The 24,760-nt window shown below is 38.6% G+C and overlaps 1 protein-coding gene across 1 annotated transcript in view; it reads right to left on the bottom strand.

Annotated features, from left to right (window-relative positions):
* Nucleotides 1–3,409: 3,409 nt before the first annotated feature.
* Nucleotides 3,410–24,760, bottom strand: part of Mapmodulin (acidic leucine-rich nuclear phosphoprotein 32 mapmodulin) — a 157,267-nt gene continuing 135,916 nt past the window's right edge. Inside the window, exon 8 of the mRNA XM_067157066.2 lies at nucleotides 3,410–5,621. Within this exon, the coding sequence (XP_067013167.1) occupies nucleotides 5,569–5,621 (53 nt within the window). The 3' untranslated portion in view covers nucleotides 3,410–5,568. The remainder of the gene's footprint in view (nucleotides 5,622–24,760) is intronic.

Here is a 24,760-nt window from a genome sequence, read left to right as displayed (position 1 = left end):
GGAATTGATTTGGCTAACCACGGTGTCAAGACCATTTAGACTTCAACGACTTAACGATCATGGCGTTAATATAATAAACCATACTTTAATCTCTTAAGTTGACATAGTTCTCATTCGCACCATAACCCCGACACAAAAAATATAGCAAGGCTTATTTTAGGAGAGGTAGAAGGGTACAGTACATAAAACAGGAGTTACAGAGCATAGTTTAAATTAACAGCAATAGTGTTCACAGAAAATAACACATCAGAGTATGAATATTTTTTGAAGTACCACAGCAATATTTAAAAAAAGACAGTTGCAGTGTGCCAAGAAGACAAGGCTAATCATTTCATGGACCAAAATCAGGCCAGTATGTTGAACGTGAAAAGAACTGTTAAAATATATAAATGGAATAAGACTACACCTATTCAATTCTGAACAAAATGCTACAGTTAAAGGCACTGCAGATACAGAGAGAAGCAATACATCTCGCAGGTGGTTTACAATTTGCTTTACGTCACACTCGCAGACATAGGTCTGATAAAGATGTTGATTGCTATAGGGAACCTGAAATATTTGTTCCGAATGAGTAAATTTATCATACCAATATAATTGGTCCGTTATTTGACAAATTTTCAAGCTAACTCATTCTTGGTTTCCAGCATTTTGACCCAGTGTGCTAAGTTGGGCTCATCAGTTAATAAATAGCACACCTACCAAGACGCATGGCCAGTGCACTGCGTAGGCTACTTGGAGCCAATGGCAGTGCCAATGCACTATGAGAGACCGTCTCATTTTCAAAAATTGATGCCTGCCTGGATATCAGATGATGGTGGCCTACGCAGTGGCCCCCACGATATGCACTAGCCATGCATCTTGGTACGTGTGCTATTTACCAACAGATGAGTCCAACTTAGCACACTGGGGCGAACCGCTGGCAACCAAGAATGAGTTAGTTGGAAAATGTATAATGTCCAATAACGGACCAACTATACTGGTATTAGATACAGGTCTTACGGCGACAATGGGATATCAAAGGGCTAGGAGTGGGAAGGAAGAGACGTGGCCTTAATTAACCCAAGAACTGTGGACAGTCTTCCTGGAAGACTAAACTGTTTTCTGAGAGACTGTCTTCCTTCCTCTGTAGGTTTATAATTACACACCTGATGGTACTAATACAGATATCAGCTGAATACTGGTATTTTATCTTCACTTTCAAAAGTCTTTGAAAAACAAGCAGCAGTCTGGATAAGTTTAGCTGTGGAAGTAAAACTACTTTCATGTGTACTTAGAATCAAGATGGCAGCCTGCTTTGCTGATTTCTGAAACGGAGTGCTTGATTTTCAAAGATCTTAGTGACAATACCAATGGTGACAGTGATTACGTTAAGCCTGACAAGAAAATTATTCCTGAAAGTAGTGAAAGTAACAGCGAAGTACAGGGTGCCTTCAAAGTAATGGGAAGTTCCGATAACTAGAATGATGTTCAAGTCGGCGCAGGTGATATTACTGGCAGTATGTCAATATTTGAAAAAAAAAAAACTGCAGGGGTAAGTGTGACCTGGAGTGACATAGAATCACAAGAAAGTAATTATCCAGGTGAACATAGACCATTTGCCATTAATCACCCTGGGCCTAAGAACTTGCCTTCCTGTAATACAGCTCCCATTATGTGAAGTTTCATTAAAAAATTATGTTTTACTTAGCATTCAAAATGAAAAGTAGAGAACTGTTGGGTAATATATAAGAACATACTTGTGTGCTGTTAGAGCAAAATATGTCAACACAATTTTCTTTGTAAAAAAAAAAAAACACCACCTATTAGAATATGTATTTTACAGTAGAAATAGTCACTATCTTTTGCTATTTCAGTCATCTTCAAGTATGAGACTTTCAGGTTTCTATTGGTGTATTATTTTCATAGTTTTTGTACACTGACTGAGCAAATGTCATGGGATAGCGGAGCACTGATGCGCAGGTGTGTTGTCTGTGCACCACACGCCCCCTGTGCCAGTGGTATAGGAGACCTTGTGAGCAGTGGCTGTGCATGTGACAAGTGTAACATGGAACGTCATCACAAACTGACACCGTTCGAACAGGGTAGGGGGGTCGGCGTCCGACGGATGGGTGTCCAGGGTGTATCATGAATGGTTGAGTGCGGGTGTCACCGTCCACAACAGACGAACGAACGGCTGTCCAGCCACCCTCGATGACCATGACCGGCGACATCTCAGACCGATTGTCAACAGTGACAGGCAGGCAACCGCGCAACAAATCACGGCTCAATTCAACACAGACCGTGCTAGACACGTCTCCCAGTGGACCATCCGTAGGAACATGGGTTCTATGGGGTATGGGAGCCGGCACCGCACACCGGAACAATAGCGTGACGTGAAATGGTCGGACGAATCAGGATTTCAACTGCACCATGCCGATGGGTGGCACTGTGTATGGCGCAGACCACATGAAACGATGGATCCCGCCTGCCTGGAAGGTGTGGTCCAGGGCACTAGTGTCTTATGGTCTGGGGTGCATTTTCCTGGTATGGAATGGGCCTCCTAGTTGTTCTGGAAGAGACTTTGAATGGTGCACGGTATGTTAAGCTGCTCGGAGACCATCTCCACCCATTTTTGGCCTTCCAGCACCCAGACGGTTCTGCGGTGTTTCAAGATGATAACACACCGCCACATCGCTCCCGCGTCGTCCGGGAATGGTTCCAGGAACATGCAGCGGAGGTCCAACGACTGCCATGGCCACCCAGGAGCCCTGATATGAATCCTATCGAGCATATCTGGGTTGTTGTGGAACGCAGGCTCCGTGCCATGGATCCTGCACCCAGAGGACTACCAGGGACTTGTCGACTCACTTCCACAGAGTCTCACTGCAGTTCGCAGGGCCAGGAGGTCCCACACGCTATTAAGTGACTCGGTGTATATTGAGGAAAATAACTGCAGCATTTGCCACAAACCTTCAGCAGTTCTAGGGTCAAGGTACATCCCCAGCATTTGCCTGGTATGAAATGGGAAACCATGGAAAACATCTGTGTGCCACCTATTGCTGAAGGATCACACCACGAAGGTGGAATTTTATAGGTATTGTAGATAAATTAAATATACAATCTTCCTTCCCTACTCTCCCCACCCCCTTCTTGAGGTTAAAAGTTAGTCAAAATGTGGGAAAATTATGTGAGTAAATATGGTATCTTATACATATTATTGTGTGTTTGTCAATGAACAATATCTATGGAAATTATAAAACTATGTAACAGAACTAGAGAGACAAAGAAATGATAAATCTTCCAAGTATTTACAGTATCTAATGTTTTAAAATGAAAACTTATCTTTAGGTTTCCAAAAAGACTGTTGAAGGTGACAAAGCAACAATAGTACTCTTGCTAACATCTCTGCTGCTTAATAAATTAAGAATAATAGAATTAAAAAGTTTATTTATGCACCTATTAAATTAAAACATTTGAACTTAAAGAGTTGATATACATAACGATAAATGAAAATATAAAATAACAGTACAAGAATAAAATACTGCAGTTTAGCACAGAAGGAGTGATTTCTTTGATTCCAGTTAAAAGCCAGGCAAATGAGGACACACACAAATAACAAACCTTTGACAGGTGTCATACTGCTGATGACAATCTAATAAATAATAAAAATAGAGAAATACAATAACTTAGGATAGTTTTAGGAGCATTTATTTTTTAAGATTTGTGCACTTATCTCCATTATTACTGAGGAGTAATTACTGTGAAATTATTAATTAATAATTATTTCTTCTTGTTTGCAATTACTGATTCAATCCAGAAATATTTCAATAACTGAAGGATGTTTTATAATTGCATATTACTATAATGAAGAACAAATTCCAAAAGCAGAATGTACTTCAAAAGGACCGAGATAAAGTCAACTCTCCTTTATAGTGAGACTACTGTGCTAAAATCTTCCTTAAGTCCGTGTTTTCATCTCTATAAATTTAAAGGAATCCTATAAAGCAGAAGTTACCACTTCATCTCTCAGTAATTTAACCAAATTTTGAGATTCAAAATGAGTATGAAACATTTGCCACCACCATTTGCAAGTTCATGTCCAAAGGCTCCAACACTTCTAGCAACATACAAGAAGCATCACTTCAGAAATTTAAAATTCCAAAGAAAAAAATCTGAAAATGCTCTGGCAAGATGACTGTACTCAATGAGTAGCACTTCCCTCTAGATATGGAAATGTCTTGTACAGCTCCAACTTTCAAATAAAAGGCCAGAAAACACAGGCCCACGTCTACTGAAGTTGAAGTATACAATCAATACACATGTCATTAAAACCATCAACTAAATTAAAATTTATCCTTCACTTTCACTAAAAATTTGTGAATTGATGTAATAAATAAGGTTCTGATTCCTACTTTATTGTGTGTGTCTGTTCAACTCCATAATTATATGTGTCATTTACCTTGGAATATATATATGAGATCAAATTACTGCAGCTTCTAATTTCCACTAAAAGAAACAACAGGGAATAGTGTATTAAGGAAGGTAAGGTAAATTAACACACAGAAATCTGAAAAATTCTTTTAACAACAGAACTGACAGACAATACATACACCTGATACATGTGATGGACATTCCTCTGTTAACCTTATATAACTCAGATCACCATCAATTAAAACATAAAAGAACCTTCATGCACCTCACCATAGGCACACAGATATTAGTTTAATGTAACCTCCCCCCCCCCCACTTTTTTTTTTACAAAATATCTGACAATTTGTACTTACTTTGCAATTTAGATAACTATACCCTGTGCAACTTATGGTGAAGTGCAAGAATACAGACCCTCCAATCCAAAAGAGAATAGAGGATGGAGGGTCCTGGAATCCAAGATATCCGGCATATAAATTAATTACCCATTCTGTGCTGACCGAGATAAGGCATATCTTATCAACTAAGGTGGTTCGATTTTATACATCTTATGAGGTTTGGAAAATTCTTTCAATTCTTGATTCTTAACCTACAGGTTTTGTCATTTGTAAAAACAAATTGGCAGTTCTTTTCTATAGTCTAAAGATATCTTTTAAATGTGCAAGGTTACAAGTGCAATAATAAGAATATTTAATTTATATTCTCGGAGATTATTTTGCAATATATTAATAAATTCTGTACAAAAAGATTCTTCCTGCTACTTTTGACGTATTAAATGGCCACCCCCCTTCATGAGGAGGGTAAAACCAAGAAACACCCACGTCTTGAATTGAAACCGAGAGATAACTCCAAGCACTCCCCTGACTAACAGCAGGACCAGCAGGAGTCTCATAGTCACTCGGGATCCCAAGTCGAGGCCGAGATGGTGGCTGCGCTCTGCACTCGACTGGCACCAAAACCAGCCACACAACACCCAGAGACAAAGTCTAAACCGCACTCTTTGAGAATTAAAATGGCCGAGAAGTTAAAAAATGCGACATCTTTGCTATGCGGGATGCGCTGGCACAGCTCACTGCTATAACAAGAACACTCACAGTCTGTGTGTCCATTCAGATTTGCTCCCATTGGTCGTTTTGCTTCGAGAGCAGTAAGATGATGGGTCTAATTCCCCTCACCATCTTCATGCTTTCTCTTCTTTCCCCGTGGTGTTGATTCTGCAAGCAGACCAAATCATAGATATTAAATCCAGAACAAACTTTGGTAACCAGAATTTAACAAGATTGTTGATAAAACAGAAGTCAATAACAGAGCTATCTTGCTGAGGCAGGCGTACCTAGAGTGAATGCTGTAAAGTGCAGTATGAGTGTAAAAATTGAGTGAATTAACGTTTAATATGCACGTGCAGGCTAAGTATGAAAATTGTGCTGGTGCATAGTTGTAAACAACAATATTATGGGCCGTTTGTGTTGTGATGTGAAAAGTGTTAATGAGTTCAGAAGTGAATAGAAACTTGCAGATTGAACTCTTATGTAAGTAAGTTGTTAATTTAGTTACAATAGTGTACTAATGTGACACTGCGAGTGCAATTACAATCAGATCAAAAAATTTGATGGATGGCCCTTCCGGCGCTTGCTCCATTAACCAGCGTTTCGTCCTAGGTCCGACACTGACTCTTCAGAGTGGGATGTGTCAGACCCTACCCACTGACGCTGGGGTGTATGCAGGTGAACAATCAATCAATCAAGTTATTTCATTCCCACCCTCATGGGGTGGGCGGGCCATCAGCTCAACTAGGAGCTCTTCGGCCGTCGGTAAGGAAGAATGTGCGAGAAAATAGTCCACAGTGGAGTATGTATCGTACATACAATGTCAAAAAGAGAATTGCGGAAAGGGCGCGGAGGTACCCGAACCAACAAGGCGGAGCCCAGGGAGGACCCGCACGGCCCCCGCCCAAGCAAACCCCAGAGAACACGAGAGACAAAAAACTATATGGAAACAAGAGGGATCTCGGGCGCGCAGTACAGAATTGGAAAGTATTACAGAGAAGGTACAAAAATTTTTACAAATGCTGTTGAAAAAGAGGGAGGGGGTTCGAAAAGTAAGCAGAAGTAGGAGGAATAGGGTAGTAGTGAAGAAGGACATAGTACAGATTAGTTGTGACATTGGTTATGGAAGTAGCCAGGAGACGGAGAATTTCTAGGATAGAGAGTGGCGGTAGGCTGAATGGTGGCTGGGGTACGGGGGGATGGATGGTGGGTGGCGGTGGGGTGGGTGGCGACGGGGGACGCGAGCGAGGACGGGGAGGAGAGCTTACATCACGAGGTGGGGAACGGGAAGGTTCCACGCGGTAGGTTCGCCGATGAAGTCGAACGCCAGTGGTGAGCAAACGGTTAACTTCGTCGAAGGTCGAAAGTTGCAGGCGAACCATGAACGTCGGTCCGTGGGCGTTAAAGATGCGAAAAGCTCGCCGAACCGAGACACCTGCCTGGCGTAGATCATGCAGTAGGTCTTCTTCTGCGATGACAGGATCAACGCCACGAAGTACACAACTGAAAGTTGTAGGCAGGGGGGAAGCCATGGAAACACCAGACGCCGGGACGGAGACTGGCGGAGAAGGAGTGAGAGAGTCGGCAGGGGTTAACGGAGAACTCGGGGCCGTAGTAGTAATAGAGGGAGAAGGAATAGAAGGTAACGGAGAAGGATGACTGGACGTCAAAAGAAACTCAGTAAATGAGGGAGAACTAAGAGCGACGGTAGGGGACGTGGTGGTAGGAGCAGTCGTGACGACGGTTGTGGTTACGAGAGGGGGAAGAGAGGAAGAAATTAATTCTTTAATGGGAAGAGGGAAATCTGGATCATCGGCCAACGTGCGTAAAAGATGGTCAGGAGTAGGGAGGACTACGTGATGGCGACGAAAAAGGTAAATCTCGCCGTCAGCAAGGACGGCTGCAGCGGTGGCAGAAGAACAGAAGAAAACCACGACGTCCGGAGATGGTTGACCGGATAGGGCATCTTGGAGACGAAGAACCAGGCGGGTGTAGACACCACCTTGAGTCAACCAGGTTCGGATATTGTCGGGAGAGAAAGCATTGTCCACATTCTTGATCAGACAAGAGTACGTAGCCATGACGAGGGGAGGCGACAGCCAACGAGGCGTCTGCCCGGTTCTTGTTGTGTGGGCCGGTTGAGAGAGCAGAAAGTAGTGAGGAGAGAAGCACCACCCAACCGAAAAAATATGTGGACAGGAGGATGCAGGTGAACTTATCAGAAGCTTATTTATGAAGCACAGTCTGATAACTGCATACGGGAGATAAAACTCCACAATGGAATTAATGCCCGCCTAGCAATTCCAAATGGAAACTCCAAGTTCCCATGGAGGGAATTAGATTCTTTTCCACCAATAGAGCATATCAAAAATCAGGTCAAAAAATTAGATGGATGGCCCTTCCGGCGCTTGCTCCATTAACCAGCGTTTCGTCCTAGGTCCATCTAATTTTTTGATCTGATTTTTGATATGCTCTATTGGTGGAAAAGAATCTAATTCCCTCCATGGGAACTTGGAGTTTCCATTTGCAATTACAATGTCGGAAGCGAGTTTGAGTGAATAAGTGGTAATGGATGTTATACTTGGTTGCATTGAATAAGGAACTTAGCATGATGTGGAGTATGTTAGTTTAGTGAATCGTTAACTAAAGAAAGTGATTAGATGATAGATAAATATTGGTCATAATACATAGCAGTAGTTCGGACATTTCAGATCGAACGAAATAACAGCGCTCCATTATAATCTATCATGGAAAAAGTCAACGAGCAAGCACAAAATCTGGAGAAGAGAGGTGAAAATTCAGATCGATGTCCAAAATATGGAAAGAATGTTCTCGAAAATAACAGCAACGCCATTGGATGCAAAGGAAATAGCAGAGGATGGTTCCACACAGAATGCATCGGGCTATCTACTACAGAATTCAATGCATACAAATCAAAGAAAGCAAATTCTAATATGGATGTGTGTAATATGTAAGGGCCTTCTAGAAGCTTTAAGGTTGAATGAGTATCCTTCAGAAATAAAGAAAGCTTTCCAAACAATGAAGGAAAACACACATGCATGCATTGACATTAAAAATAGAATAGATGAGGTGGAGAAATCACTTCCACAGAAAATGTCACTTCTACTTGAAACACAATGTCAGATAGCAGACTGGCTAGTCTCAAACAAGAAATCTACTGACAAACACATATCTATACCAATATCACAAGAACTTGAGACAACAGAGGATGAATAAAAGGGCCAAATCAAAATCGAACCATACATAAATCAGAAACAGAATGGAGCATCTACGTCAATTGACACTTCCCACTACTATCACTTATGCAAAAGCTGCAGAACCACAAAGACCGACAGACCTAATAAATAATTTACAGGAACCAACGTACAAAAATTACCAAAGTAGAAATGTCATAAGAGGAACAAGGACAACGGAAAATGCAGAGAATCAATCGGGATTCGCCTTTATTTACGTCGGGGGATGCAAAGAGGCAACAGAAGAAGAAAAATTGATAAATTTCTTGCAGAGAAATAAAATATCAGGAGAGATTATATGTGAACGTTTAGACACAAAAGGTCTAAACAGAGCTTTCAAACTCAGCATACAACTAAGTGATCTAAAGAAAATTTACCAGTCACGGTTTCGATTTCGCAAGCCAAAGAACAATTATGCAGAAATATAATAAAATAATCAAATCAAACACAAATAAGATGATTGACCTGAATCTGCTTCTTTGGAACATAGAAAGACTTAACTCACTTTTGACGACAATCCCACAATTGGGAAAACATCATAATAGCCACCGAAACTTCTCTAACGAAAGAAGTAAGTATTACAAACTTCTATTCGAAACATGCTTTAGCCACTACTACAGAAAGACGTAGACCAGAAGGTGGAGTAGCTTGCACGCACAGAAATGTAGGAAAATTAAAAGAAACTTACGCAGAGGAAAATATAGTTAGTGTTAATAACTACCATAGGACTTCAAATTAGCCCAACAGAGAAAGCAGACAACGCTTTTGCACATATAAAAGCATTATCACTAACAGTAAATGAAGAAAATATCGGAGGTGATCTAAATTGGAGAATAGACAAACCAGACAAGAAAACAGAAATGATACTCAAACTCTTTCAGGATGAAGGATATAACTTAGTAAATAAAGCTGAAGAAGTAACATATATAGCTCCAAATGGGAAAAGCACTATTGATATTGATTTCATTAAAGGAAGGAGTATAACTGCATATAGTCAAGAAGTAATGGACTCAAGTCCGACTGCCGTTCTAAAGAAGCATGTTCCCATAACCACAAAAAATACGTTTGAAAGACATATTCCCCCACAAGGAAAAGGGTCAAAGGAAATTACCACAAAAAAGTTACGAGATATTCTAAAAGCAAGAAAATGTGATTTGGTTGAGATATTACAGCAAATAGAAGTTGGAAATACAGAACAAGCATTAGACAACACAACAAAATACATAAAACAGGCAAGAATATACAAGTCCCTGAGGATAGCGAAACCTTGGTTTGATGCAGAGTGTTACAACCTTCGAAGAGAAACATTAGATCTGCTACAATGAGCTAAACAAGCAACTGCAAAAGGACCCCTAGAAATTTGTGCTAAGAAGAGAAGGACATATAGGAAATTGTTGAAAGAAAAAGAATATTTTGAAAACCAAGCAAAGAAACAGGCTGAAGATGCACTACAAAACCCATACATTGCACTGAAGAAAAACTATAAAACATCAAACATGGAATTTCTGTTAATCACATGGGAAGTACATTTCTCACAATTACTGAATCAGGAATCCAGCGAATCAGTCCTTCAAATTAGAATACAAACAATTGAAACAAATTCAATAACTAACAGATGAAATAATAACAATTTCAAGATAATTTCATAATGTTCCATATTGCACTGAGTTCACAATTAAATTGAAAGAAGATATATAATAGTTAAACCTTTTCAATACAAATAGAATTAGAAATGTAATGGGTGGTATGAATAAAACCTGAGTTCTTACTAAAGTATATACTCCATTCTGGTAAAAATAAGAAGCATCTCCTTCGATGTAGTAGGTACTCGAGTGCACTGCTGTGTGGATCATTTGAAATTGAGTAGGTACTCGTGCAGCGTAAGATTGTCATCATGCATAACCTCAACTACTGAGATTCGATTTCTGTACAGTGGTATTTTACTCATAGCAATGGCAAATATTCCGCCAGTAAAATTCTGCGGGAATACCTTCTGTTCTTAAGGTCCGATGCTCCAGAGTCTGTTTAAAACAAATAATAAGAAATGTACCGGTACTGTAGAAGAAAAATGTGTGCAATAACGTGAAAGATAAATAACATGAAAATGAGAGTGTGATAAAAAATGTAATTTTACTTGTATTGAAAAGGTTGATCCATTATATATATCTAATTTCAACTTAATTGTGAAAATATAACAAAGAAACTTTCAACACGCAGTGCCAATCCCCAAAGTCTTATAGTGCTTCATGAACTGCAACTAGTGAAAGATCTATACATCACCTAATGTTTTCCTGTGTGGTTCTTTATATTTTAAGTGATCGGCTGATGATGACCCGGAACAGTGGCCGAAACTGGTACCGCTTGTAATCAACTAGGAATGTAACATTACATTTCTAATTCTACTTGTATTAAAAAGGTTCAACCATTATATAATAACTTATTTCAATTTAATTGTGAAAAAAATAACAAAGCAGCTGGGCCAGATGGAATATTTAATGAAAATTTAAAGGAGACTGCAAATACGCTCTTGGTTTATAATATTTAATGTTTTCTCTACAGCAAACATACCTCAAAAAATTGGGGAGTATCAAATATAAAAATGCTATATAAAGGAAAAGGGGAAAAGGAAGACCCAAACTCATATAGAGGAATTCCTCTGCAAAACAACATCCATAAAGTATATTCTATAATTGTTGCAAACAAGCTTATCAAAGAAATAGAAACAATCTTCCAGAACAACACTGCTTTCAGAAAAGAAGTACAGTACACGCAATAAGAAATCTTCTAGAGGATATAGAGGAAGCCTTACGAATAACAAGAAGGAAATTTTATGCTATCTTTGTAGATTTCACTAAGGTTTTCAATCTGTTGAGCAGAAAAATTTTAGTTAAGAAATTAGAAAACAAGATGGGCTGATAACAATCTCATATAGTGAAACTGAAATTAAAAGACTGATTGGCAAGTTCAAAAACCATAATACAAACAAACTGTGCTCCACAAGGTGGCCCTGCCAGCTTAATACACCTCAATATAGCTACTGCTGACATTACTCTGATACTAGACAGTAACAAGGTATCAATGTATATACCCTTTCAAGCGGTAATGACTGAATATTCCCTCATCATGTTGTAAATGTCTTACGGCAATGTGTATGACAACTTATTACGTCATAGAATCCCATGCTTTCCTTTGAGCGTGCATGTCAGTTTCGAACTTTGCATACAACAGCACACTCCCAAAACCACGTGACCGGGCGAAATGCTTTCGTTCCGCGCCCAGCTGGCAGCCAGGCAGAATCAGCCACCAGACTGCTGAGAGTGGTAGGTAGTGCATTCTGGTAGGTGCAAGCGGAGCTCGGAAACGTCCGCGAGAAGAACCGCTTGATTTATTACACAGTGACAATTCGGAGAGTGATGTGTCATCTGATAGTGAGACTAATATTGAAATGTCAGGAGATAGCGAGTGCAATGGGGAAAGAGATCCAAGTGAATGTGACGGTAGCACTAGCGATGATATTCAGCTCGGTGTATGGACAAAGGTAGGATCTGAACGGCCGAGACTTACATTTACGACGCAACCTGGACTAAATGTACACATAGAAGACGTAAATAATCTGCTAGAATATTTTCAATTGTTTATCACTGATGAATTAGCGGAACTAATAAGTAGGGAAACCAACCGGTATGCTCAACAGCTTTTAGAAAGCACACCAACCTTCAAACTATATTCGAGAGTGAATCTGAGGACTGACACGAATAAAGATGAGATTATGACTTTACTTGCATTCTTTCCCTTCAAAGCATTCATCAGCAACCTGACAACAGGAGGTACTTTTCTCGCAGACAGATATTAGAGACCCAATATTTTTGGAGCTGTTCTCTGGAAGATTTCATCTCCTCAAATTCTTACACTTTGTTGATAACGAAGCATACGATGAAGCCACATGTGGTCCGAAGAAACTGTACAAATTGAAACCAAACCTACTCAGGACCATTTGAATAGCAAATTCCGAAGTGTGTACACACTCGAAAACGATGCGTGTTTAGATGAGTCCCTTATGTTATTGTAGGTTTCCTGTTGCTTTCCTCACTGAGCCAGATTCTCTTTCCTTGCCCTTGGCACGGTTATAATTTTAATAGCTTGAAAGTGAGACTGTTTGTTTAAATCTGATGAAAATACCAGACCAATTAAAAGTATCTCACCGTAGGTTCCCGTTGCTTTCCTCAGCGAGCCAAATGCCTTGCCCTTCGCACTATGATCATTGACAGCTTGATACGTATTCTGTACTTTTGAACCTTATAAAAATTCTATACTATACGAGAGTCACATTATATGTTATTTCTCAGTATCTTATGGAAAATGTGCCACTGTGTTAGTAGCTACCCAAAAAAAATGTACTACTTGAAAGGATATAGGCAGACGACATAGTTTTAGGATCACATAATAGAGAAGATCTACAAAATACTAAGTACAGGTTACAAGAGTTATGCGGTCAACAATAGACTGACAAACTCAGATAAGAGAGTTCTAATGGTATTCAGAAAAGGTGGAAGAACAGCTGCCACAGAAAAGATAACGTATAAAACAAGAAACTTAAAAATCGGAAATTCTAAGTACCTAGGAATCATCTTACAAACAACGGCAACATCCTTCAGAACACACGCAGGAGAAAAGGCAGCTGTGGCAATCAAGACCATAAATGAGATAAATGAGCCTACTAAGATATCAATAAAAACAGCTATGGTACTTTGTAAAGCAACAATACTCTCAGTAATGACATATGGCTTAGAACTAATTTGGGAAAGGCTAACAGTAGGTAACTTGAACACAACAGAAAATGTGAGAAAGATACTTAAAGAGAGTTCTTGGAATCTCCAAAATGACAGCTTCAAGATTTAGCATATGAGCTAGCCAACGAGCCATTCTTAATAGAAGAGTTCAGAATCAAGTTACAAATACCAGAACTTCTCAAAACCAGACAAGAAAACAGAAAGATGATTCACCTGGACTTCTATTCTACAGTTGCCATGTTAGACTGAAATTTAACAGGTCCAAATAATTGCCTGAGCACCGCTCTTACAAGATTAGCAATGCACGGCTTTCATCATAAGATGTGCGTACGAACAAGTTTTCACAAGCCAAGTAAACAATGTGGGTGTGCCATGTGCGGGAATTTATGTGAACGGTATCACTTCAACGAGCGTAAAGAAAGAACGAAATCACTGTTGGAATATAGTGAAAAGTAGATTAAGCCGATCATACTTATGTATGTCATTTTACGGCCTTTCGGCTGAAATAACTTATTAAAAATTGACTGGAACTGTTCAGGAGGTATACTGCTTCAGAAAACCGAGTACTGAGACAATATAATGTGAGGTAAAAGTGAAATAAACCTACGACTGCACAGGATTTCAATGGGATAGGTAACAAACAGACTACATATTTACACAAGAATGCATGGGGAAATATCAGAAAACTGTATTTATGTGTGTTAGAATGACTGTAATTTACAATATTACAATAAAATGCATTCATTAGCAATATATCAAATGAAGGTCATACAGTATCTGGGTAATGCTCAACTGAGTTAGAACAGGTCATGAAAGATGTGAATCACTACTACATGGATGAGTATATCTTTTGTTAAACATATTAACAAACCTTAGATCACAGACTGCAAGGCCAATTCATTGCATAAGCAGGATCACAGTGATATTAATTACAGTAAGAGTTGTCCAGTCCATCTACATAATATTCATGTATACTTCTCCCTGTGATCTAAGATCATCATTACAACCAGTGACACATTGGTTAATACATGGGTGACGGGCCCCGAGAAATCTCGTAGTTCGCTCGCCAGCGGCAGGTGACGGGCCCCGAGAAATCTTGGTTTTATTCGCGACATTGTTTTCGGTCTTCCTGTTACATCTCTTGACCATATACTGAACTATTTCGGACATGCACATTGCGTAGAATAAATCGTAGATATATATCTGCCACTTTTCTTTTATTCACGGCCTCTTTTATTCTTTGATTTAGTTTAGAAACGTCGACTTTCTGCTGGTTCAGTCAATGACAAGCCCGCGGAATACGGTGTTAGCTGACGATATTTTAGAAGAATTATATGCCGATGATCGTTCAAATGGATATAGTGATAATGAATTAGTGGAAACTGAATGTTTGAGTGATAGTGTGATATTCAAGCCTCTACTAGCCGCAATTTGCCTAGCGCGCTTATTTATTCAAGTGACTGACGACGACAACGATGTAAACATTAATGATGTGTTAGGAATTGACGCTGAAGGTTTTGTAAAGGCAGATCCACTAACTTTAAAGATAAAATCTTGACTGGTTTAATATTTATGAACATTTTTATGATCAAGTGCACCCTAGTATGCTTACTAGAAAAATGTCCGGTCCACAGGGTATGTGACAAGCTCAAGCATCCGGTCAGCAATGTGTTAAGTTACACAGTACAGGTATACAGTAAACTACGAGCTTCATACAATGGATGCAAAACGTTTTTTGTTATTTACCTACTTAAACTGCTGCCACAAGAGTCATTCCAGAGATTGCACACAAAATAGGGTTGGTTCTTGCTTGCTAAATGTATTGTACCTCAAGATAATTCGACACGTTTGGAAACTATGTTGATATTTTTTTACATTATTATATTTCTTGCTTGTAAGAAAATTCTGGTCTTGGGTTGACCTATATAGTTCTGGTAACACACTTTCAATTTATTTCCTAGTTTTACTAGAAAACAAAATTTGCAGCTAATGTAATGCTCTCAATATATATATATATATATATATATTAAAGCTTTCCTTCAAAACTGTAATGAAGTTATGGAGATAGGTACATCTGTCCAATAAACATGAATAGTTCTATTACAATTACAATACAAAAGTGAGAAGCAGAGTAAGTGGCAACTTGCAGTAAATGTCATCATTTATATTATTTAAAAGCAAAGGGAAACTTGTGGAGAAAACTACGTTGTACTTGTACTCCTTGAGTGTAATAAATTTTCACTTCCAGACACGAAAAAACGGTAGCCTGAAAATTTATAAGTCTCTTATTTCTTGCCTTTCAAACTTAAATCTCATAGCAATTACAAAGCTAGGTTCATACATCGAACACTGACTGAATATTTCACTTCCCTTCGTAACTGTGAGATGAGAATTATTCTCTGAGTTAAGATATATTCGCCACTATTTATATAAGCACTCTAGCAGGGATATTAGCAGAATAAATAAATAAATAAATAAATAAATAAATAAATAAATAAATAAATAAATAAATAAATAAATAAATAAATAAATGCAACATAGGGTTACCAACTGAAAATTTCCGAATGCAGGACATTGCTTAGCAAAAAGCAGGACATTTAAGAAAAATGCCTCACAATTTCAATCGATAACAAAATTATACATATATTACAACTTTTTACAAAAGGAAATACCTTACTTAATGATCAGTCCTTGATGCAGTTCATTTCCTTGAAGCTGCATTTTTCAACAGAACCTCCTTTTGAAAGATGCGAGTTATTTTCTTGAAGTACATATTTATAAAATTCTTCACAAGTAACATTCCTTTCACTGATTCTACGAACAAACGGTTCCTTTCCTTTGTCCATTGAGCATTTATGAATGAAAACACACGTTCAGTGGAGGCATTGCTGCCTGGTATGGCAAAGAAAAACTGGCAAATGTTCAAAAGTTCAGAAAATACCTCAACGTTCTGGCACTTATTTAAAAAAAAAAAAAAAAGACAGACCATTGTTGGTCTAGTGTTATATCTTTATCCAAAGTTGAAGTTTTAGAATAAGCCCTTACGTTGCAGAACTGGTCGAATAATTTTGAATCATCTATTTCTACACCTTTTGACTGTAAGTACTGAATACATGGTAAAATATCGTTAAAGCTGAGGTCTTTAATGTTTTGAAGTTTCAACCATTTGAAACACTTGAATTTCTCTACAGGATGCATCCATTTATCCAAGTACTCAGTGCAGGTTTCATAGAAACAAGATACATTCTCCATAAACACTTTGCATTCTTTATTCAAACCATCTTCTGAAAATGTATTTAACGTCTGTCTGACTAACCCTAAAACTGCCAAACGTAGCGCTTGCAACTCAATAGTGTGTCACTAGAATGCCAACGTCGCACGCCCGATGCATAGTACATGCATTCGCTTGATCAGTCGTAACATCATTTATTGTTCACTTACGCTATTTTAATAAGTAAGACATTGAAGAAGAAGCTTCAAGTCTTTCATCACACATTCCTCATTAGCCGGAAATGACTCAGTAAAGGTCAGGGTAGGTATAAATTCACCTACTATTTCATCATCCCCCTGCGATCTCAGTTGCTATGTAACTTCGCGCTCGCTCGCTGTTTCTGTTAGTTTCTGTGAATATATATCGTTACCTTTCAACACATTATTGAGCTTATTCTTAAATTGTTTCTTTTGAAGTGTAAACTTTCATCATGGATGATGAGCTAAGTGATTCAAGTGATATTCTCAAAGTTCTTGAAGATTGGGATGCTTCTTCTTCCAGCGATGTATTTTCTTTACCTGATGATACTTTTAAGAGCGGAGAAGAATATATTCCAGAATCTGAAGTTGAAAGTGATTCCGAGGAAGAGAACAGGCCTGCCGACATTTCATTGAATGACACCGTTTCCATAACACCAAAGTGGTGCAGGGTTTATCCACCTGAACCGGAGTTTGATGTTTCCGAGAAGTTCCGCGTAAGGGGTCCTGGCATTAGGATCTGTCCGCCCCGAAACAGTACACCTATTACGTATTTCTACTTGTTCTTTACGGATTTGATTTGGAAGCTTTTGGTGAAAGAAAGTAACGACTATGCAGCGAAAAAAAACCTAAAAGACATTCTGGAGAAATGGCGGCCTTTTCTCGTATGCGAACCTGGTTTGATGCAACTGTCTCCGAAATGAAAAAAGTAAATTGCCATTCTAATAAATATATGGGGCACCGTGAATGTTTTCATAAATTGCAGATGTTCTGGAGGCCTATGAGGCATGGCAGGAAAAGAAAACTCTCCGAAAATGATTCCCAGTAGTACTCGGTGGCGGACGGAACCGTGTGTAGCTCGGAAATGTTTGTTCTTTTGCGATTTTATTTCTGTGTTTACTTTTGAGAACTTAATATTTTTTAAAATTAGAAGAAATTTCGCGCTTTGTATATAATGATTTTTTAAAACGAGTGGTTATTTATTACTAATGGTGAACTTGAAAAAATGAAACTTTTTTTTTTAGTTTTCCAAATTTGTTATCGCCTGATACGCACCAGATAAGCAAGTGAATGATCTAATACTGATATAAGCATCTTAAATACAGATTCTGAGTAATATGGTGTGCCGCATGCCTAACTTTTCTGCATCTCAACGTGCTTAACTTTGTTAAAACATAAATGTGTAATAGATGCGAAAATGGCCTGGCATTTAGGGAAAAACACTCTGCACTTCTAGGGCTAAGGGGAATTAATTGACCTTCAAGTCTGCCTTTCAATGAAGATTGGACAGACTAATAGTTCAAGCACTTCTACAACTGAATTATGTTCTTTCTCAAGTGACAAAATTTTATAGTGAAAAATGTGCATGGTTGAGGAAAGAAGCAAAAGATATAGCTCTGAAAATTGATGAAGGCACTGACTTCCTACCCTGAGAAAGAAAGTAGGATTTCAGAGCTGGGAACAATTGCAAGTTTCTTTCAACTGCTGGATACAATGTTAACCACCTAGTCTTAGAATGATTTAAAAGCTGCAGATAATTTACATCAACAAATTCACTAAAGTCTTTCAGTTCCTGAGTGCGCACTGCATATATATGAAAGAAGTTGAAAATTTTCATCACCTCAGACTCGATATCAACAGGAAGAGCATCAGCTCCATGTTTCAAACAGTTATGTAGAATGTGAGCAGGACATCCAACACCTGTGTTTTCATTCAAGTCTTTTTTGAGAGCAGAGAATATATTCTTCCCTTCCCTGGGTGCAAGGCCCCCAAAATTAACATTGGCATTGTCTCCAGAAAATGCAATGCATCTAGAAGTAATTTTATGCTTTTTGAGAGTATGTGAAATATAGGAGGAAATACAATCAGAACTTTCATTTGGACATGCTTGTAAATCAAGAACTTTTATCTGAATGCCATTATTTTTGTAATCAAAGAATTGGATGACAATTGGAAACAACTTTAGTGCACCATGATTGCTTGCCTCTGTTCCTAGGCCAAAAAAAGGAACTTTATTGTTAAGAGTTTCAATTATAATATCTGTCGAGCAAGGAGCAATAACATTATTTATTATGGCTTCTGTTTTAGTTCTTGCACAGGTCAGTTTCTGTGCTACTTCAGAACCTAAGAACATATTCTTATTCAATTTTGTTGTGCAGTCCATTGATTTGTACGACTGGTGATGGAAAACTGTATAAAATGACATTGTAGCTTCTGCGGCTTGAACTTTTTTTTTTAATCATCTGGTGAATATTTGGGAGTGACAAATGATAACATTGAACATGATATTGACCTAGTTCTCACCGTCTTTTTGTGTTTTTCACTGTTAACGCGTCTTTCCAAGTCACCAACACCTTTGTAACCGACATTAACATAACTATCACACACTGCACATTTCGCTTCACTTTCACTGCGTCCATGAGTAAAGCAAGGATACTTATGTTTTAGTTTATCTGAAAAGTTACAATGTCTTTTTTTAGATTCACTCTTTTCAGGTTGCAAAGATGACATTCTGGTACATAATAGGATGCAATGAGATTAATATTTCACTCCACTCGCTGCATACTCGCACTATAATTTACGGCGACAACCAGATAACCAAACACGATAGCTGCAAATCATATGGCAAGCACATGTAAACTGTAGCTCTTGACACTTCCGGTTTCTCTCAACATAAACGTGGAAATGAAGCGCGTTGATTGGTTGATAGATGCCTGGACTTCGAGTTCAATATATCGAATATTAGTAGAAGTAGCGCCCTGAGCACATGGAGTTTATGTACGATATAATAACATGCTGTCTTCAGCCTAAATTCTAAGTGAGCAACCTTGTAACGAAAAATGCCGGACAATGTCGATAAATTAGAAATGCCGGCCGGACATAACCAAAATGATTGAAAAGCAGGACACGTCCGGCAAAAGCCGGACGGTTGGTAACCCTAATCCAACAAAACAGTGGGTGAAAAGGGTATTGCAGAATTGCGGAAATATGCAGACAAAGATTCTGTTCAATGTATTCACGAGATTATATCCAACATCTGGATAACAGAGAAACTACCTAGTGATTGGACCTCTGCTATCCTCCACCCTCTGCACAAGAAGAGAGACAAGTCTGATTTGAACAACTACAGGGGGGAATCTCGCTCCTCTCAGCGACTTGCAAGATATCTTCCAAGATACTTCTCTGAAGATTAGAAGCTTAATTGAATTCCAGCATAGGAGAGTAACAAGCTGGATTCAGGAAATCAAGATCATGTGTGGAGCAGATCCTAAACCACAAAACTATTCACTTACAAGAATATGAGCTCTTCACCCTGTGTGGCAATTTTCGTTGACTTCTAGGAAGCTTATGATTCCATAGATACAATCTTTCTTTCAGACCCTTGCCGAATTGAGGTTAGATAATACCCTGGATCTCATAATGGCTACTTTGACAAACACCAAGTCAAAGGTAAAATTCAGAGGGGAACTATTAAAATGCTTTGATATCGGAACAGATGCTAGGCAAGGGTAAGGTTTATCCCCTATTCTCTTCAACTACATTCTAGAAAAAGTAATTCGTAAACAGACGAAAACTCTTATCGGACAACTCGGAGTTGAGAATCCGTTTCAAGAAGGAGGACAAGTTAAAACATCAACTGCCATTCCTTCATAGATGACCGTGCACTCCTAGCATCAAGTATGAAGTAAGCTACACACAATCTTCTCCCTCAAACAGCAGCTAAAGTACAGCTGAGGAGAGACACTAACAAAACGGAGCTCATCATACAAATAAGAGATGCACCCAACTCAATTCCACACGGGGATACAGCCATACAGAAGAACTCCTACAGATATCTCTGAGAATGGTGAGAATCTAGCCATGAAAGCCAGGTGTACCAAACTGGAGAGAGCTTTCGATCTCTATAAGAACGTTTACAAGTTCAAATCCTTTTCCTTTGCCTCAAACCGTATTAAGACTGTATGCCTCAGAACGCTTGAACTTGGTCAAAAAGGGATAACTCAGGAATTTGGAAATGAAAGAATGAAAGAGCCTGAGAAAAATCATGGGCCCCATTAAAGAGGGAGGTGAATACAGCATCAGGCATAACAATGAGCTTTACCAACATTTAGGGAACATATCAGCCATGAGAAAGAAGACGCCTCTTATGGTCACATAGAATAGATAACAGACTGACCTCAAAAATCTTCAACACTCTTTCAAGAGGGAACGAGTCAAATGCTAAATGGACAAAATTGGTTCAAAAAGATTTTTAATTTTTAATAACTGATCCCAAAGATATATTCAACAGGAAGAAATTTAGAAGGCTGATCGGAACATCCGACATTCTGCGCCCTGCAGTGGGAGTGAAGTGGACTCTGGAAAGGAAAGCAAAGCAATCCATAGCACAAAGATGAAGGAATACAGGGCTAAGAAGAAATATCACCAGAGTTAGGAACCATACGGTCCAAGGGGCCTCAATGAAACAATAATGAATAAATAAATAAACCAACAACAGCCGTATGGCCTCAGCTACTGTGTGCAAATGTTTCAATTTGACCATCTGGTCGTCAATCTTAACGTTCTGTTTTACTCTGGGTCTACTAGATCACAGGAAACCGAATCTCCCTTGAGTGGGCATGGCCGAGTTTTCAATGAATTTTGTTGAGTAATCATCAAATGTGTTAAGAGATCTTCTACATGCTCACATCATACGACATGTAATGCCAAATGGACTTTTGTCCGCCCTTCAAAAATCCTACTATTTCTGCCGGATATGAACCCACTATCTAGGGATCCGGAGGCCAACACACTTCAACAACACTCAACAATCTCCAACACTCTTTCAAGAGGGACTTGCTGATACAAAAAAGGCAGTGGGACACTGAAATATGACTACAGTATATCAAAGCAAAAATTAATTATTGAAGTTATATCATGGCAGAGCTATAAAAATAGCAGCTTCCTAATTACAGTAAAACAGCAGTAATACATTTTTACAGGGAACTAGGAAAGAGAACATGTTAAAGGTAAAACATACTATTGAATATCCAATTAAAAACTACCCAACGGGAATGTGGAACCACCACCTACTCCCCTCACCCTGACATGCATTCATTTTTAAGTCGTGTATGTACACAAAGCTGCATCTACTGTATCTGCAGATGAGAGGTGTAAAGGGATGAAAAAACACAAGAAATAGTCCAGATGACTGTTCAAGAAATTGAGTTCTAAACTCATGTTGCAGCCGAGAGCTTGAATATCTTTCACAACTGTCTATTACCAGAGGTGCCAACATCTGAAGTGATTTTTCAGTAATCCCTCCCATTTCAGAAAATTTGAGTAAAATCACAAGTATCCTCCTACTTTCTTGATAATGACACACACTTTTCCCTTCCCGACAGCAATATATATATAAATAAAATAAATAAATAAATAAATTAGTCGCATGAATCCCCTAAGGGCTATGGCCTCCTGCAATGCAGGGACAGTGCTCAGTTTAGCTCATCAGGTGAGCAGGTCCTGAAGAGCATTATATTGGTTAATCTGTAGTTAATCTATATTTATTTATTTCATATTACACAATTAAATTAGCACATTACCAATTCATAGGGACCTGAAAAAAAAAAAAGCATTTGTGATAAATGCAAATGTTTGAATCTTTTACTGAATTCAAGCCAACGGTAATTCTAATGTGGAATAAAATCATTTTTACACATAAATATAAGTGCGAAAAATGCGAATTGTGACCCAAAATGTGAAATTAGTATGAAAATGCAATTTTCATGCAAATTTTGCAAAAATGCACTATTTTACTGGCGAAAATAACATTTTGCCAAAAACGTCAGAAATACTCAAAATATTATGCATAAATCTTTCGACCGTTCCGAACGATGAAGAAAAGTAGACGATCGATTGCTGCTTGCCGACTTTAATACAGTAAAAACTCGTTAATTCAAAGTCGTTCGGGCGCAAAAATCGGACTTCGAATTACTTGATTTTGAATTAACCGCCAACACATACTTCGGAAATACCAACCCTTGTGACGTCACAATATATACATTATATTCTAAGACCCGTTACTGCTTGCAATTAACCTTGATTCACAGTTGAAAGCTCTCAAATCCATGGAAAATAACTATTTCCAGAATGTATCCAACAAGGTGCATTTACAGTATTCAAATAATGCACTTGGATAACTCACTGGCAAACATAACCTCACACAATGAAATAAAAAGACAGAAAACATGCTTCAAAGACGAGGAGAAATCTATACTGGCTCTCCTGTGCAAGTGCTTTATTCATTGGATCACTCTACTGTATGCATTTTAGATGCCTTGTGCTTGCATGGAATGTACTCTATGCCCTTAAAACATCACAGCTTATCAAACATTCCCATGAAGAGGTGAGAAAGTCTCTCGCTTTCGTCCACATTACAATAGTACAGTGGCTATAGCTGTACGATTTCCCGCCATGGCACTTGTAAGACCCATTAATGCATGCAATCACCTTGATTCTCAGTTTAAACTTTTCAAATGCTATGGAAAACACCATTTCAGAAATTTATCCAACAAGGTGCATTTACATTATTCAAATAATGCTTTTGTATAAAACAACGACAAACATAACCTCAGGGAACGAAAGAAAAACCTGATTCAAACGAGGAAAAAAATGCTGGCTCCCCTATGCAAATGCTTTATCTTTTGGATTACTGTACTGTCTGCATTTTTCGATGCCTTATACTGGCATGGAAAGTGCCCGACGCCCTGAAAAGATCGTAGCAATTCGAACTTCCCTATGACAGGGGAAGGAAATCTCTCTTACGTGTGCACTGCATAGCAACACAGTACATTTCCCGGCTAGCAATTCTCTCCTTTAAAACCTTAAGTCCGTTTGGCCTCAGCATTTAAAAAAATAAAACAAACAATGCAGTTTCATCAGTATCACATTCTCTTTGATCAACACTGACAATATTGTTTGGTGCGTATGAATTGATTATAGGCTATAAGCCACGCTTATTCGCCAAATGTCGGCATCGCCAGTGTTCGCGGATTCTACCTCTCCGCACACTGCCGGCTACGAGATATTGTGGCGTCCTAAAAACGCCGAATACAAAATAATTACAATTCTGCTCGAACATAGCAGATATGAAGCACACTGCAGACACGCTGAAGTAGGTGAAAGTGCGCAAAGTTACTCCTTCACGTTCCGGAAGACGTATTTTTTCATGACTTGGAGAAATTTTGAATTTAAATTACTCTGTAAAATACTATTTTTTTATGTAAAGGGAGTTTCAAATTAAAAGTCTGAATTTCGGAAACGGAACTGACATTGTTCTTCGAATGACAAATTATCCGTATTTCGAATTAAATGATTTAAATAACCTGCAAACCCGTACCTCATGTTTCCAGGCAAGAGGGCTGCTTCGAATTAGGCGAGATTTTGAATTAACCGATTTCGGATTATAGAGGTTCTACCGTATGCATAATGGGAATAGCAGGGAAAATAAGATCTGTATCAATTATTATCAAAATGTTAATAGTGTGTTACAGAAATAACAAGATAGACGCAGCGCTGTTTTCCTGTTGTTCAAAATTGAAACTAGTGAAGAGTAGAAGTCGAGCGATCGTTTATGTTATGGGGCGCACGACAAAAACTGCGCATGAAAGGACTCAGCAATATGCAAAGGATGGTTTATATGTCACAGATTCAGCGACAGTGTTTTACAAGTATTGTAATTGCCGAGTTGGGTGGGGGAAAAAAAAGATAGCATTGTAAAACATGTTAAATCTGAAAAAACACGTGGGTAAGCGAC

This window comes from Anabrus simplex, chromosome 1, assembly GCF_040414725.1.
Source record: "Anabrus simplex isolate iqAnaSimp1 chromosome 1, ASM4041472v1, whole genome shotgun sequence".
Lineage (NCBI taxonomy): Eukaryota > Metazoa > Arthropoda > Insecta > Orthoptera > Tettigoniidae > Anabrus > Anabrus simplex.
Note: the sequence above shows the minus strand (reverse complement) of the source record. Positions and strands in the feature narration are given on the sequence as shown.